General features: G+C 41.1%; 1 protein-coding gene across 2 annotated transcripts in view; it reads right to left on the bottom strand.

The window, feature by feature from the left end:
• The window catches only part of FSTL5 (follistatin like 5), an 872,209-nt gene that overhangs the window by 179,576 nt on the left and 676,455 nt on the right, over positions 1-16,178 (bottom strand). For both annotated transcript variants that reach the window (XM_056561517.1, XM_056561526.1), the window contains exon 9: positions 5,834-5,995. In XM_056561517.1, coding sequence (XP_056417492.1) covers positions 5,834-5,995 — 162 coding nt within the window. The remainder of the gene's footprint in view (positions 1-5,833; positions 5,996-16,178) is intronic.

The raw sequence follows: 16,178 nt of genomic DNA, 5'->3' as shown, positions 1-16,178 counted from the left end.
GGATATATGGGAGGGAAATGATAGCATGGAGTAATTATGGGTAAAAATGTATGGAGATCAGAATAAAAAAATTCTGATAGGGGTTTGCTATAAGCCACCAAACATAATGGAAGAGGCACAAGATCAATTACTGAGGCAAATAAGCAAGGCAGCAAATCAAAATGATGTGATAATAATGGGGGACTTTAACTATCCTGATATCAACTGGGAGAGTTAGACCTGTGAATCTCATAAAGGAAACAGGTTTCTGACTATAGCTAAAGACAATTATCTGTCCCAAATGGTGCAGGGCCTGACCAGAGGGGCGCCCTACTAGACTTAATATTAACCAACAGACCTGATAGAGTAACTAATGTGCAGGTAGAAGGACACCTAGGAAATAGTGATCATAAAATAATACATTATAACTTGCTCTTCAATAAGGGAATCTCTTGAGGGGCCACAAAAACAATGAACTTTAAGAAGGCAAAGTTTGATCAACTCAGAGAAGCCCTTAACAATATAAAATGGGATAATGTCATCAAAAACAAGAATACAAACACTAAATGGGAGACTTTTAAAAATATCTTAAATTCTTATGGGAGTAAAAGGGTCAGAAATAAAAGAAAATCAATATGGATGAATAAGAATGTTAAGGGGGCAATAAACGACTAAAACAGGATGGCAGTGAAGAAGCATTAGAGAAAAATGTAAAATATGTAAAAAAAAAAAAAAAACAGATAAAGGCCGCAAAAATAGAGATAGGAAGACTCATTGCCAAAGAGAGTAAAACTAACCCCAAAATGTATTTTAACTATATAAATAGCAAAAAGGTCAAAAATGAAAGAGTAGGCCCTTTAAAAAATGATGAGGAAGAAATTATAAACGGGGATCAGGAAAAAGCAAATATATTAAACAAATTCTTCTCCATTGTATTCACCGAGAAAAATGAAATGAAGGTAAAATACAGCGAGATGAGGTAAACTCCCCAGTACAGGTCGCCTGTCTAACCCAGGAAGAAGTACAATGCCGCATACGAAAAATCAATATAGACAAATTAGACAAATCACCAGGTCCAGATGACATTCACCCCCGTGTTCTAAACGAATTAAAGGAGATATCCAGTGGTGAACCCAGTGGTGAACAACTTATCCCCTATCCTAAGGATATGGGATAAGTTGCAGATCGCAGGGGTCCGACCGCTGGGGCCCCCTTCGATCTCCTGTACGGAGCCCTGACAGCCCGCTGGAAGGGGGCGTGTCGACCTCTGCACGAAGCGGCGGCGGACACGCCCCCTCAATACAACTCTATGGCAGAGCCGGAGCGCTGCCTTCGGCAATCTCCGGCACTGCCATAGAGATGTATTGAGGGGGCGTGTCGGCCGCCGCTTCGTGCGGTGGTCGACACCCGCTATCTGGCCGGAGAGCCTGGCCCCCTTACAGAGAGATCGCAGGGGGCCCCAGCGGTCGGACCCCCCCACGATCTCAAACTTATCCCCTATCCTTAGGATAGGGGATAGGTTTTTCACCACTGGACTACCCCTTTAAGTAATGTAATAGACTGACCCCTATTTTTAATATTCATGGACTCTATAGTAACAGGGACTGTTCCCCAGGACTGGCGCATGGCAAATGTGGTGCCAATATTTAAAAAGGGGTCAAAAGGTGACCCCGGGAATTATAGACCTGCTAGTTTAAAGGGGTACTCTGCCCCTAGACATCTTATCCCCTATCCAAAGGATAGGGGATAAGATGTCAGATCACTGGGACCCCTGGGATCGCTGCTGCAGCACCCCGCTATCATTACTGCGCAGAGCGAGATCGCTCTGCACGTAATGACGGCCAATACAGGGGCCGAAGCATCGTTAAGTCACGGCTCCGCCCCTCCTGATGTCACGGCCCACCCCTGTTAATACAAGTCTAAGGAAAGGAGATAAGATGTTAGATCGTCGTGGTCCCGCTGCTGGGGACTCAGCGACCGTCACGCCCCCTGCTATAGACTTGCATTAACCCCTTAAGGACCGGAGGTTTTTCCGTTTTTGCATTTTCGTTTTTTGCTCCTTGCCTTTAAAAAATCATAACTCTTTCAAATTTACACCTAAAAATCCATATGATGGCTTATTTTTTGCGCCACCAATTCTACTTTGTAATGACGTCAGTCATTTTGCCCAAAAATCTATGGTGAAGCGGGAAAAAAAATCATTGTGCGACAAAATTGGAAAAAAAAACGCTGTTTTGTAACTTTTGGGGGCTTCCGTTTCTACGTAGTACATTTTTCGGTAAAAATTACACCTGATATGTATTATGTAGGTCCATACGATTAAAATGATACCCTACTTATATAGGTTTGATTTTGTCGGACTTCTGGAAAAAATCATAACTACATGCAGGAAAATTAATACGTTTAAAATTGTCATCTTCTGACCCCTATAACTTTTTTATTTTTCTGTGTATGGGGCGGTATGAGCGCTCATTTTTTGCGCCGTGATCTGAAGTTTTTAACGGTACCATTTTTGCATTGATAGGACTTATTGATCACTTTTTATTCATTTTTAAATTATATAAAAAGTGACCAAAAATGCACTATTTTGGACTTTGGAATTTTTTTGCGCGCACGCCATTGACCGAGCGGTTTAATTAACGATATATTTTTATAATTCGGACATTTCCACACGCGGTGATACCACATATGTTTATTTTTATTTTTATTTACACTGTGTTTTTTTTTTTATTGGAAAAGGGGGGTGATTCAAACTTTTAATAGGGGAGGAGTTAAATGATCTTTATTCACTTTTTTTTTTCACTTTTTTTTTGCAGTGTTATAGGTCCCATAGGGACCTATAACACTGCACACACTGATCTTCTATGTTGATCACTGGTTTCTCATAAGAAACCAGTGATCAACGATTCTGCCGGATGACTGCTCATGCCTGGATCTCAGGCACTGAGCAGTCATTCGGCGATCGGACAGCGAGGAGGCAGGAAGGGGCCCTCCCGCTGTCCTGTCAGCTGTTCGGGATGCCGCGATTAGCCGCGGCTATCCCGAACAGCCCGACTGAGCTAGCCGGGAACTTTCACTTTCACTTTTAGCCGCGCGGCTCAGCTTTGAGCGCGCGGCTAAAGGGTTAATAGCGCGCGGCGCCGCGATCGGCGCTGCGCGCTATTAGAGGCGGGTCCCGGCTTCACTATGACGCCGGGCCCGCCATGATATGACGCGGGGTTACTGTGTAACCCCGCGTTATATCAGAAGAGCAGGACCAAGGACGTACCGGTACGTCCTTGGTCCTTAAGGGGTTAAGGGGACGGGCCGTGATGTCATGAGGGGCGGAGCCATGAAGTCACGCTGCTCCGGCCCCTGTATCGCCCGTCATTACGCACAGAGCGAACTTTAGAAAAAAGAAGGCTTAGGGGAGACCTAATAACGATGTATAAATATATCAGGGGGCCGTACAGAGATCTCTCCCATGATCTATTTATACCCAGGACTGTATCTATCACAAGGGGGCATCCTCTACTTATAGAGGAAAGAAGGTTTCTACACCAGCACATACGGGGGTTATTTACTGTAAGAGCAGTGAGACTGTGGAATTCTCTATCAGAGGAGGTTTTCATGGGGAACTCTGTTAAAGATTTTAAAAGGGGTCTGGATGCATTTTTGAGAATAATAACATTAATGGTTATGTATACTAGATTTAAAGGGACTGAACGTTAATCCAGGGATTTATTCTGACTGCCATATTTGGAGTCAGGAAGGAATTTTTACCTCTAGTATGAGGGTTTTTTGCCTTCCTCTGGATCAACTCAGTAGGGACTCATTAGGGTTATACGTTGAACTTGATGGACTGTGGTCTTTTTTCAACCGTATGAACTATGTTACTATGTTACTATGTCACTATGTTTTGCTTTTTTTTTTTTTTCACAGCATTCTCAGAGCCATATAGTAACTTTTTAAAATGTTCTTATTGACCTAGCCAAATGGGGTATCTATTATTTATCATTTCATGTTTCTGTTTTTGTTGTTGTTTTATGTGTCACCATTTTTAGTTACAACCATTTTGGGGGTACATATAAATTAATGCTTGACTTTTAATGTCTTATAATAGGCAAGTAAAATATAGTGGTCATATGGAGCTCTTATACAGTTGTGTATATAAACCCCCCCAAAAAAGTAGTTTTCTGTTTCTTGTAAGTACTGCATGCACGTTTAAAGAGGACCTGTGGCCAAGAAACTGTAAGGAGTCCTGTGATCGGGGCACCCTAATCTTTTTATCGACAGTAAAATACAATTTTTGGGGGGTTGGTCACAGTATTGGTATCCCATACATATATATATATATATATATATATATATATATATATATATATAAATATATATATATATATATATATATAAAACTAGTTCTGCTATATGAAACACACATATACAGTAGTATATACTCTTTACACAGACATACATTATACACATTATTACAGGCACACAAATAATCATACACATTTGTAATTGCACAAATATACATGAACATTACTCATATACCACACACATACAGTGGGGCAAAAAAATATTTAGCCAGCTACCAATTGTGCAAGTTCTCCCACTTAAAAAGATGAGAGGCCTATAATTTTCATCATAGGTATACCTCAATTATGAGACACATAATGAGAAAAAAAAAATCCCATAAAATCACATTGTCTGATTTTTAAAGAATGTATTTGAAAATTATGGGGGAAAATAATGGTGGAGGTCAAACGTTTTCTGTAAGTCTTCATAAGGTTTTCACACACTCCTCCAAACACAACAAGTTGAGTTTTTCCAAAAAGTTCTACTTTGGCTTCATCTGACCATATAACATCCTTCCAATACCCTTCTGGATCATCCAAATGCTCTCTAGCAAACTTCAGATGGGCCCACCATAATTTGCAAATAAATTCTTAAAAAATATGACAATGGGATATTAATGGATTTTTTTCTCATGTCTCTCATAGTCGAGGTATACCTGTGATGAAAATTACAGGCCTCTCTCTCGTCTTTTTAAGTGGGAGAACTTGCACAATTGGTGGCTGACTAATTATTTTTTTGCCCCACTGTATTCTTATACACACATACATGTACGTTTCACATATACATTCACATTACTTATACATTAAACAAACATATGTGCACATTGTAGACCTAAATATTAATATTACACATACAGTTCAAACATATCCATACATGCTATTGTGCTCTGGTTTCTCTAACTTTAATGAGCACAGGAAGGAGAAGGAGTAGGGAAGCTGAGTCTCCAGACACCCTTATTCCATGAAATGTAACACAATGAATCAAAGTGATCGGCATTGCTCTTCTTCCTCCATTTGCCCATAGTCTGTTTTAGTTTGTGTTTTGGAGCATACCACAGTCCTTTCCAGTGCAAAAGGTTCTCATATGAGACACACCAAATAACCCCTTACCAGCTCCACAGATAAATGGTTTTTGAACTTTATCATGACAGTTCTAGTTCTTCATAAGATAGGAAAACCAACACATTTCAGACAAACATATGTCCTTATTTATGTTTTTTCTTATGTGTGGGTATTTCCTATAATGTTAATTTGCAGCCCTGGCTTATGAAACATTCCATATGCCTGCCATATGTTCCACATGGCACCACTGCCACCCAACCATACATAAGAAAAACCTCGAATGAACATAGGTTTTGACAGGAACATGTGTTTTTATGAATGATTTTTAGAATTTGTTCATCTGCCGAGCAGTACAGTGTTATTTGTTTGGGGTTTTCGGCAAGATAATATAGGATTTTAAACAACATGAAGCACCCTTTCAAAATGATGATCACAGGGACATATTGCTATCACACCTTGTAATGTTAGCTGCTTGGATAATTTTGTTGTAATGTCTATTCCATTCTTGAGCCAGCTTAGTTGGGGCTGAGGGATTCCATCAGCATGGCATCTAAGACTTGCAGTAACACCCGGCTCTCTGGCCTGGCTTTCTGGATAGACTCGAATGACAGGTGGAACTAGAAAAAAATAAAATAAGTTATGTTGAAATATTTTTAAAATACATTTGACATAAATAAATAAATAAATAATAACACAAATGTATAAATCTTATTGTGAAGTGGTGCCACTATCTAAAGCATAGGGGATAAGTGTCTGATTTCTGGAGGGCTGACCTCTGAGACTCCCTTTGATCTCTAGAACGGGGCCCCAGCTTTCCTTGTGCATGGAGCGGTGGGGTTGGCACGCACTCCTTGCATTGTCTGAGTATATCTCTTGTGTATCTCTGGTGCTCCCATATACAGTGCGTGGAGCGTTGTGGACTCCACTTTTCAATTCACAGGAAAAGCTCAGCCCCTTTTCTACAGATTGGACATTCCTGTGATCAGACATTTAACCCCTAACCTAAGACTAAGAGATATGTTTTGAAGTACTGGAAAGCCCCTTTAGGACTTACTATATTTTAATACATCATGACATTAAAAACAAAGCTACTTACAATCAAAACAGTATTTTAAAAAGTAAACTAAAACACAGTGCATTGTGTTTACCTAATACAAAATAAAAATACTGGAGAATATGAATGTAAAGCTAACAACTCCCTTCCCATCACTGTGAAATGGGGTGGGGGATAAGTTAGGAGTACTATATTGTTGTGACTATGTACTTGTATAATTGAACATTTTGTAAAATACTAATAAGAATAAGAATAATATAAAAAGGTAACAATATAAAAAGCTAACAATGCATTAATACACTAATACCCTCTTATTTTATTAATTGAGTAAATTGATCCACAATAGAAGGACATTTTATTATTAGTTAATGTCATGAACGTCTTCAAATTGTAATAGTGTGTTTAGTAATATAAAAAATGCAACCATACTGAAAAATAGGATTCTGCTTGCCTTTCTCAATCTCAGTCTATACTGAGAAGCAAGTAGGTCATATATGAAAGTAATATTTCTTATTAACAACTTCAACTCTGTATTGTTGTTTTAATCAGAAAGGTTACGATAAACCAAATTTTTGGTCCATAAACTGCAAGATAATTTGGTCTATTTGCTAATCCTATCTGAACCTTAGGCATTGCAAACTTAAAGTAGACAGCCAGGCATATTCCAAATGTAAAAATGCATCTGTAAAATCACAAAAAAATTGCATCTGTATTTTGAATTTTTAATGAGCTCTTTGTAAGTCTATGGGAAAGTGTTTGTCTTTGCACACAGTATGTAAAACAGAGTAAATATTTTTTTATAGGTCATTTATTTACATGGCTTAAAAAATATATGTCCGTCTTTTTACATACTGTGTGCACAGAAAAACACTTTACCATAGTCTTGCAAAGAGCACATTAATGTTCAAAATATGCGACAAAATTTCTCTGCAATTTTGCAGACTAACTTTTACAAATGAAATATGCCTTAAAATACACAGTAAACCTAACCTAATGAGTCTCTAAAGTCTGGTGTTCATAATTTTATCATACATGTTAGGGCATGTTCACATGGTTTATAGCCATGTGATTTTTGTTGAAGAAACTGCTCTGATTTCAATGCCAAAAATGGTGTCAGAAAAAATAGAGTGATTTTTCCACAGCAACCAATCACAGCTCAGCTAACAAGCTCTGGTAAAGTTAAAGCTGAGCTGTGATTGGCCGCTGTGAGAAAATCACTCTATTTTTGTTCCCATTGACTTTAACCCCTTAAGGACTCAGCCCATTTTGGCCTTAAGGACTCAGAAAATTAAATTTTTACGTTTTCATTTTTTCCTCCTCGCCTTCTAAAAATCATAACTCTTTTATATTTTCATCCACAGACTAGTATGAGGGCTTGTTTTTTACGTGACCAGTTGTCCTTTGTAATGACATAACTCATTATATCATAAAATGTATGGCGCAACCAAAAAACACTATTTTTGTGGGGAAATTAAAAAGAAAAACACAATTTTGCTAATTTTGGAAGGTTTCGTTTTCACGCTGTACAATTTACGGTAAAAATTACGTGTGTCTTTTATTCTGAGGGTCAATACGATTAAAACGATACCCATTATTACATATTTTTATATTATTGTCGTGCTTAAAAAAAATCACAAACTTTTTAACCAAATTAGTACGTTTATAATCCCTTTATTTTGATGACCTCTAACTTTTTTATTTTTCCGTATAAGTGGCGGTATGAGGGCTCATTTTTTGCGCCGTGATCTGTACTTTTTTTTGATAGCACATTTGCATATAAAAAACTTTTAATACATTTTTAATAATTTTTTTTTTATAAAATGTATTAAAAAAGTATAAATTTTGGACTTTTTTTTAATTACGTTCACGCCGTTCACCGTACGGGATCATTAACATTTTATTTTAATAGTTCGGACATTTACACACGCGGTGATACCAAATATGTCTATAAAATTTATTTTTTACGCTTTTTGGGGGTAAAATAGGAAAAAACGGACGTTTTACTTTTTTATTGGGGGAGGGGATTTTTCACTTTTTTTTAACTTTTATTTTTACATTTTTTTACATTTTTTTTACACTTGAATAGTCCCCATAGAGGACAATTCATAGCAATACCATGATTGCTAATACTGATCTGTTCTATGTTTAGGACATAGAACAGATCAGTGTTATCGGCTATCTTCTGTTCTGGTCTGCTCGATCTCAGACCAGAGCAGAAGACGATGGGAGCCGGAAGGAGGAAGGTTAGGGGACCTCCGTGCGGCGTTCTGAATGTTCGGATCCCCGCAGCAGCGCTACGGGCGATCCGATCGTTCATTTAAATCGCGTACTGCCGCAGATGCCGGGATCTGTATTGATCCCCGCACCTGAGGGGTTGATGGCGGACGCCCGCGAGATCGCGGGCGTCGGCCATTGCCGGCGGGTCCCTGGCTGCGATCAGCAACCGGGATCAGCCGCGCATGACACAGGCATCGCTCCGATGCCCGCGGTTATGCACAGGACGTAAATGTACGTCCTGGTGCGTTAAGTACCACCGCACCAGGACGTACATTTACGTCCTGCGTCCTTAAGGGGTTAATAGAAGATTACAAAATGTAATGTAAAATAGTGATGTCATCTTTTTTGGGCACTTGCAAAGGTCCATTTGAAGTCAATAGGAACTTCAGGACATTGAATTACCAACCCCCTCCCTCCCAGACTGCTCACACATATACTATACACAGGTGATACTTTTTGCCTGTGTGGACTTACCCTTAGACTATGTTGCCTATACACCACCCATTGATTGGCTTACTTTATGACATTATGCAAATTTTAGTGCATGTTATCACATTTTAATTAGTACGCCTGTGCCAAGGTGAGAAAATGAAACCTATTAGCTAGGAGAAGTGGATTATTCTTTTTGGCACATTTGCATCATTAATGTAAAAAATATGATGCAGCATTTTGCACCAGTTATTTACCCTTTTTTAAGTATCTTACAACAAAGTCTAGCTGCAATTACATCACTAAATCTCCACAATTGTAAACACTGGAATGAATCAGGAATCTACTGTATATCTCCTAAAATAATTACTTCCGTTTAAGCTAATACATATTTATTGTGTAATAAAAAATCATACAATCTAAAAATTTATTTTCTATACAAATTCCTTATCATTGTGAAGACCTATGCGTCTATCTGTCATTCAGCAGGGACCCCTCTTGATTACTTCCAGTGGATGAAAATCTATCCTGATTCTGTAATAAATGTACAGTTGCAGGGCTTGCTTAGACTACAATAGTTATCAGAGACATGTCTCATAATAACTCCAGGGCCTGTATGACCATGACACCAGAATTCACTTTTTTCCTCTGGTAATAAACAATTTAGGGTCTCATTAAACTGCTGAGGGTTGGAAGGGATCGGTGCAAAAATACCCTATTAATCCAAATTTAGGGCAGATTTTTTTTTTATTTTTGTATGCAATATTTAGCTGAATTTTACTGCACACCATGTGCTATGTATTTGCTGGAGAATAGCTCTGTAATAAAGCATGTACAGTTAGTACACTCCATGATATTTCTTATGCTTGTCTCGGGATAGTTAGAGGCATAGGGAGGAACAGTAGTGACTTACAAAATATTATGGGTGCTATGTGCTTGGGCCCTATAGTCACTTTTCAACAGTATAATTGTATATAAAGTATTTAATTGGCCACTACTGTATCTGTTTCTGAGAATTTGTTCCTGAGTATATTATCTCTCATTTGAACAACTGCCCTGTGCCATCTGTCAACATTTATTACAGCAAATATGAGCAGAACAGCTGAAAAATGGACATGTATTAGAAAAATGGTTAATGAGATACGGGTTCAGCTAATGAGGTTAATACATTTCTGTGTCAAAAAAACTGTTAACCTATATAGATTTAAAGGTTTTGAAAGTTTATAGAGATTGAATTTCTGTGTGGTTCTAAAATTATCAAGCTAAATGATCCAAAGTGGTGCCTGAAAGTTGTGAAAATGTGTGCCTACTGAGATACTGAGAAGAACAAATGCATGTTTCTTAATTTTTTAACGAATCACTTCTGCTTTTCCAATTAGTAATTCAATGTAAACAGCCTACTTGTCATGCTCTGCGCTCTGGCCATATGCATCGGCCGTGAGCGCATTGTTCCTATGTCCCCGGCTGCTGGCGGGACTGGGATTCGCATTGCGGGACGTGCCCGCATGCGAATCCCAGCCCTTCACTCACCACACTCCCCTACTGCCTCCGCTGTGTTACAGCTCCGGTGCGCTAAGCCGGAGCTCTAAAATTTAAAGGGCCAGAATGCCCATAATCATGTCATGCACCTGTCTCCACTCTATAAGTTCCTGCACCTCCCCCTCTTCCCTGCCAGATCTTCAGTGCCCTTAGCCTGAGATTCAGCATTCCATATTGCCTGTTTGACTTACCTGTGTATCCAGACCTTCCGCTACGTTATTTGACTTTGCACCTTTGCCGCCTGCCTTGACCTTCTGCTACGTTTGACTACGCTACTGCCTTATCCTTCTGTACCTCACCTTGCCCAGCTACCTGTGTGGTCGAGCCCTGTCGGGGGTAGCGACCTGGGTGTCGCCTTCCACAGCAAGCCCATCCTGCCTTTCAGCGGGCTCTGGTTAAGACCAGCAGCACCTTAGACTCCGCTCCCTGATACGGTCCGAGTCATCAGCCACACAGGTTAGAGGATCCACATCCAGCTCTGTAACACTACTGACTGAATGATATGAGCAATGCTTGTTCCATGCAGCCTAATTCTAAATGTGTTGTTTAGGAATTTGTAACTATGTCTTGGAACAAAAGGTTTGTAAGGGAGAAGGGGAATATTTTTGTAAATATTTGATTTTATATTTTCATGCAACAACCCTGTAGAATTGACATTCTGCTACAATGCAGTAGTGAGCAGCATGTATAACAGTGTTTAATTTTGTGTCCCCTCAAAATAATTTAACATACAGCCATTAATGTCTAAATCTTGGCAACAAAAGTGAGTACACCCCTTAATTGGGGGTGAGTACTCCCCCTAATGTGTGGCCACCATTATTCTTCACGAAATTCCATAAACCTCTTGGGCTTGGAGTTCGCCAGAGCTTTACAGCTTGCCAATAGAGTCCTCTTCCACTCCTCCATGACGGCATCATGGTGTTGGTGGATATAAAAGACTTTGAGGTCCCACACTTTCTGTTTGAGAATGTCCTAGAGATGCTCAATAGGGTTTAGGTCTGGAAACATGCTTGGTGAGTCCAGTGCCTTTACCCTCAGCTATTTTAGCATGGCAGTGGTAACCTTGGATGTGTGTTTGGGGTTGTTATCATGTTGGAATATTGCCCTGAGGACCAGTCTCCCAAGGGGTGGGGATCATGTTCTGCTTCAGTATGTCAATGTACATACTGGCATTCATGGTTCCCTCAATGAAATGTGGCGAACAGGACTCATACAGGCCCAGACCATGACACTCCGACCACCATGTTTGACTGTAGGCAAGACACACTTGTCTTTGTACTGCCTTGATCTCATCGGACCACAGAACATGGTTCCATTAATCCATACTCTTTAAAAGAGGCTTCCTTCTGGGATGACACCCATACAGATGATTTTCCTTTAATATGTGGCATATGGTCTGAACTCTGACAGGCTGACCCCCACCCCTTTAACCTATGCAGCAATGCTGGCAGCACTCATGTGTCTATTTCCCAAAGACAATTTCTTGATATTATGCTTAGCATGTGCACTCAACTTCTTTGATTGACTATGTTGAGGCCGGTTTTGAGTGGAATCTGTCTTTATAAAATATTGTATGGTCTTCCCTACTGTGCTGCAGCTCCATTTCAGGGTCTTGGCAATCTTCATATAGACTAGCCATGAGGTGCCATGTTAAACTTAATGTGAATAGTATAAGAGAGTGTGAGAGGGTTGACACCAAATTTTTGACACCTGCTCCCCATTCACATCTGAGACCTTGCAACACTAACAAGTCACATGACACTGGAACAAGAAAATGGATAATTGAGCCCAATTTGGACACTTTTGTTCCCAAGGTTAAGACAATAATGAATGTGTGTTTAATTATTTTGAGGGGACAACAAACACTCTACTTTACATTAATTCTGTGTCACTTGAAAACATATAATAAAATATTTACAAACATGTGATGAATGGTCTCACTTATGTATGCATAAAAAATGTATGCACTGGTCAGTATGTGTAAGTTCTAAATGACAATATGGGGGAAAAAGGATGGGTGGCAACATTGAGGCAAGACCTCGTGGGAAGCAGTAATCAGTGCATGAAATTGCCTGAAGGAAACCAGTGCCCATGGAGGCAAGACTGATCATGACAGTGGGTGAATTCCATAGTGCTATATGTGCTACTGATGAAGCAGTGAAGCCTGAGGTCCTTAGCAGACTAGGAATAGCTAACTTTGGAAAGTTTGCTGGGGCTTTGGGACAGGTCTGGTCTAGTGGGGCCTACAGGGTAACAGTTAATTACTTCTATGTGATTCTCCTTTAGGACAGGGTTTGATAAAAGAAAGTAGTTGCCAGAAAGAAAGTGCAAGCAGACAAATGGGTATAGACCTATGTAAAGTAACACAGGGTAGATGTTAAATATATGTTTATTAATATTTTGCAGTCCAGTTCAGTTCACCAAAATTGTGAAATGAACATTTATGATAGGAAGAAGGGGTCCTTTAACCCCTTAACGACAATGGATGTAAATGTACGTCATGGTGCCATGGTACTTACCACACCATGATGTACATTTACGCGAGCTCCGGACCCACCAGTTATGGCAGGCATCCGTGATCACGCAGATGTCCGCCATTAACCCCTCTGATGCCAAAATCAATACGGATTACGGCATCTGCGGCAGTGCAGTACTTTAAATGGATGATCGGATCGCCCGCAGCGCTGCCTCGGGGATCTCATCATTCATAATGGTGGCCGGAGGTCCCCTTATCTGCCTCCAGCCATCTCCAGGGGTCTTCTGCTCTGGTCTGAGATCAAGCAGACCAGAGCAGAAGATCACCGATTACACTTATCAGTGCTATGCCCTATGCATAGCACTGAACAGTATTAGCAATCAAATGATTGCTATAAATAGTCCCCTACGGGGACAATTAAAGCAGAAAAAAAAAGTAAAAAAATGTAAAAATAAAAAGTTAAAAAAATTGAAAAATCCCCTGCCCCCCCAATAAAAACGTAAATCATCCGTTTTACCCATTTTACCCCCCCCCCAAAAAAAAACATAAAAGTCTGAACTATCAAAATATATTGTTAATTATCCCGTACGGTGAAAGGCATAAATGTTAAAAAAAATTAAAAAGTCAAATATTGCTGCATTTTTGTCACATTTTATTGAAAATGTGACAAAAATTTATTTATTATCCAAAGGATAGGGGATAAGTTGCCTGATCAAGGGGGTCCCGCCGCTGGGGACCCCGTGATCTTTCACGCAGCACCCAGTTACCATCAGCCCCCGGAGCATGTTCGTTCTGGGTCTGATGACTGCCGATCACGGGGCCGGAGTATTGTGATGTCACGGCTCCGCCACCGTGTGACGTCAACCTCCGCCCCCTCAACTATCATCACATTGAGCCAATCCTGCTTGTTTCTAATAAAGTCTCCACTATCATTACATTGAGATCAGCAATAGGTAATCATGTATCTTCACGTAAAGATAAGAGGAGTCAGATTTTATTTTAACCTCTTTATTTGTTCCAGTTTTTACCCATTTTTAATAAGTATCACAATAAAAGTCAGGTTTCAAGTTTTCAATCACCATTGGTTACTGAGGGGATTTATTTGCAATTTATCAGCAAATACATTATGTCTTTTTTCTATCTAGCTGGACCGGAAATGAATTTCAGGAAATGTACTCATCTCTAACTCTTAGTCATTTGTTTTTATCCGGCATGATGATTTTTATACTTTCTGCTTGGTCTCCGCATTTGCATGCACCTGCTATTAAATATTCTCTGAACATATTGCCCTTTTGCTCTGTATTTCATTTTTATTGTATTTTGTGTATAAAAACTAATGTGCTGTGTTTGTTATTTGACACAACCAAGGCTTTTAACTTGGCATATGACCCTGTTTAATCAATATGCTTATGGGTTCTCTGCATGCAGAAAGAACAACTAACCTCCACAAAACACTGGAAAAGGTGAAGTCTTTATTATCTTTCTTTCTTTAACCCCTTAAGGACCCAGGACGTACTAGAACGTCCTGGCACCCTGGGCTTTAAGGACCCAGGACGTACTAGTACGTCCTGGTGTTTCTCCGGTCTCTGCCGCGCCCCGGGCAGAGATCGGAAGCGGATGCCTGCTGAAATGCTTCAGCAGGCATCCAGGGCAAACGCCGAGGGGGGCCATGTAGGCCCCCCATGTCGGCGATCGCCGCAAATCGCAAGGGAAATCGCCCTTGCGATCTGCGGCGATACCGGGCTGATCGGGTCTCTGGGACCCGACCGCCCGGTAATTTCGCATGATCCCGGCTGTCACAGACAGCCAGGACCATGCTAACGTATAGGAGCGAGGTGGCAAGCCGGCCACCTCCTCCGATCCCCTGCGATCTGTCGGTTAGTTAACCGACCAATCGCAGGAGGGGGGGCGGTTACTTCCTCCCGCCCTGCCCGGCCCCTTGAAGTCCGGAGAGGACGGGAGGAAGACCGCAGGACGCGGCGGGGGACGGGGGAGTGCTGGGGACCGGCCCCGGTACTTACCTCGTCCCTGAAGACCCGGATCCTGGCGAGGAAGATGGCGGCGGTGGCGACAGGTGAGTAGATCTTCAGCCGCGGTCGGGCCCTTTACAGCAATGCACGTCGCCGTAAAGCGACATGCATTGCTGTAATAGGACCCTGTAAACTACAACTCCCAGCATGCCCAGACAGCCCTTGGTGTCTGGGCATGCTGGGAGTTGCAGTTTTGCAACATCTGGAGGTCCACAGTTTGGAGACCACTGTGCCCTTCCAGATGTTGCAAAACTACACATCCTCAGCATGCCCTTACTGTCCAGGCATGCTGGGAGTTGTAGTGCTGTAACATCTGGCCCTTCAGATGTTGCAGAACTACAACTCCCAGCATGCCTGGACAGTTTTGGCATACTGGGAGTTGTAGTTTTGCAACATCTGGAGGGCTGCAGCTTGGACACCACTACACAGTGGTCCCCAAACTGTTCTCCTCCAGCTGTTATGTAACCACTACTCCCAATATGCCCTTCGGCTGCCTGGGCATGCTGGGAGTTGTGGTTTTGCAACAACTGGAGGCACACTGGTTGGGAAACATTGTCTGTTTCCTAACTCAGTGTTTCCCAACCCTTGTGCCTCCAGCTGTTGCAAAACTATAACTGCCAGCATGCACTGATAGACTGTGCATGCTGGGAGTTGTAGTTTTGCAACAGCTGGAGGTCCCCCCCCCTTGTGAATGTACAGGGTACATTCACATGGGCAGGGGCTTACAGTGAGTATCAGGCTGCAAGTTTGCGATGCAGCAAATTTTGCGCGGCAGCTCAAACTCGCAGCGGGAAACTCGCTGTAATCCCCCGCCCGCGTGACTGTCTCCTAAAAACACTACACTACACTAACACAAAATAAAATAAAAAGTAAAAAACGCTACATATACACATACCCCTACACAGCCCCCCTCCCCTCCCCAATAAAAATGAAAAACGTCTGGTACGCCACTGTTTCCAAAATGGAGCCTCCAGCTGTTGCAAAACAACAACTCA

This window comes from Hyla sarda, chromosome 1, assembly GCF_029499605.1.
Source record: "Hyla sarda isolate aHylSar1 chromosome 1, aHylSar1.hap1, whole genome shotgun sequence".
Lineage (NCBI taxonomy): Eukaryota > Metazoa > Chordata > Amphibia > Anura > Hylidae > Hyla > Hyla sarda.
The sequence above is the reverse complement of the archived record's forward strand: the minus strand, read 5'-3'. Positions and strand labels throughout refer to the sequence as shown.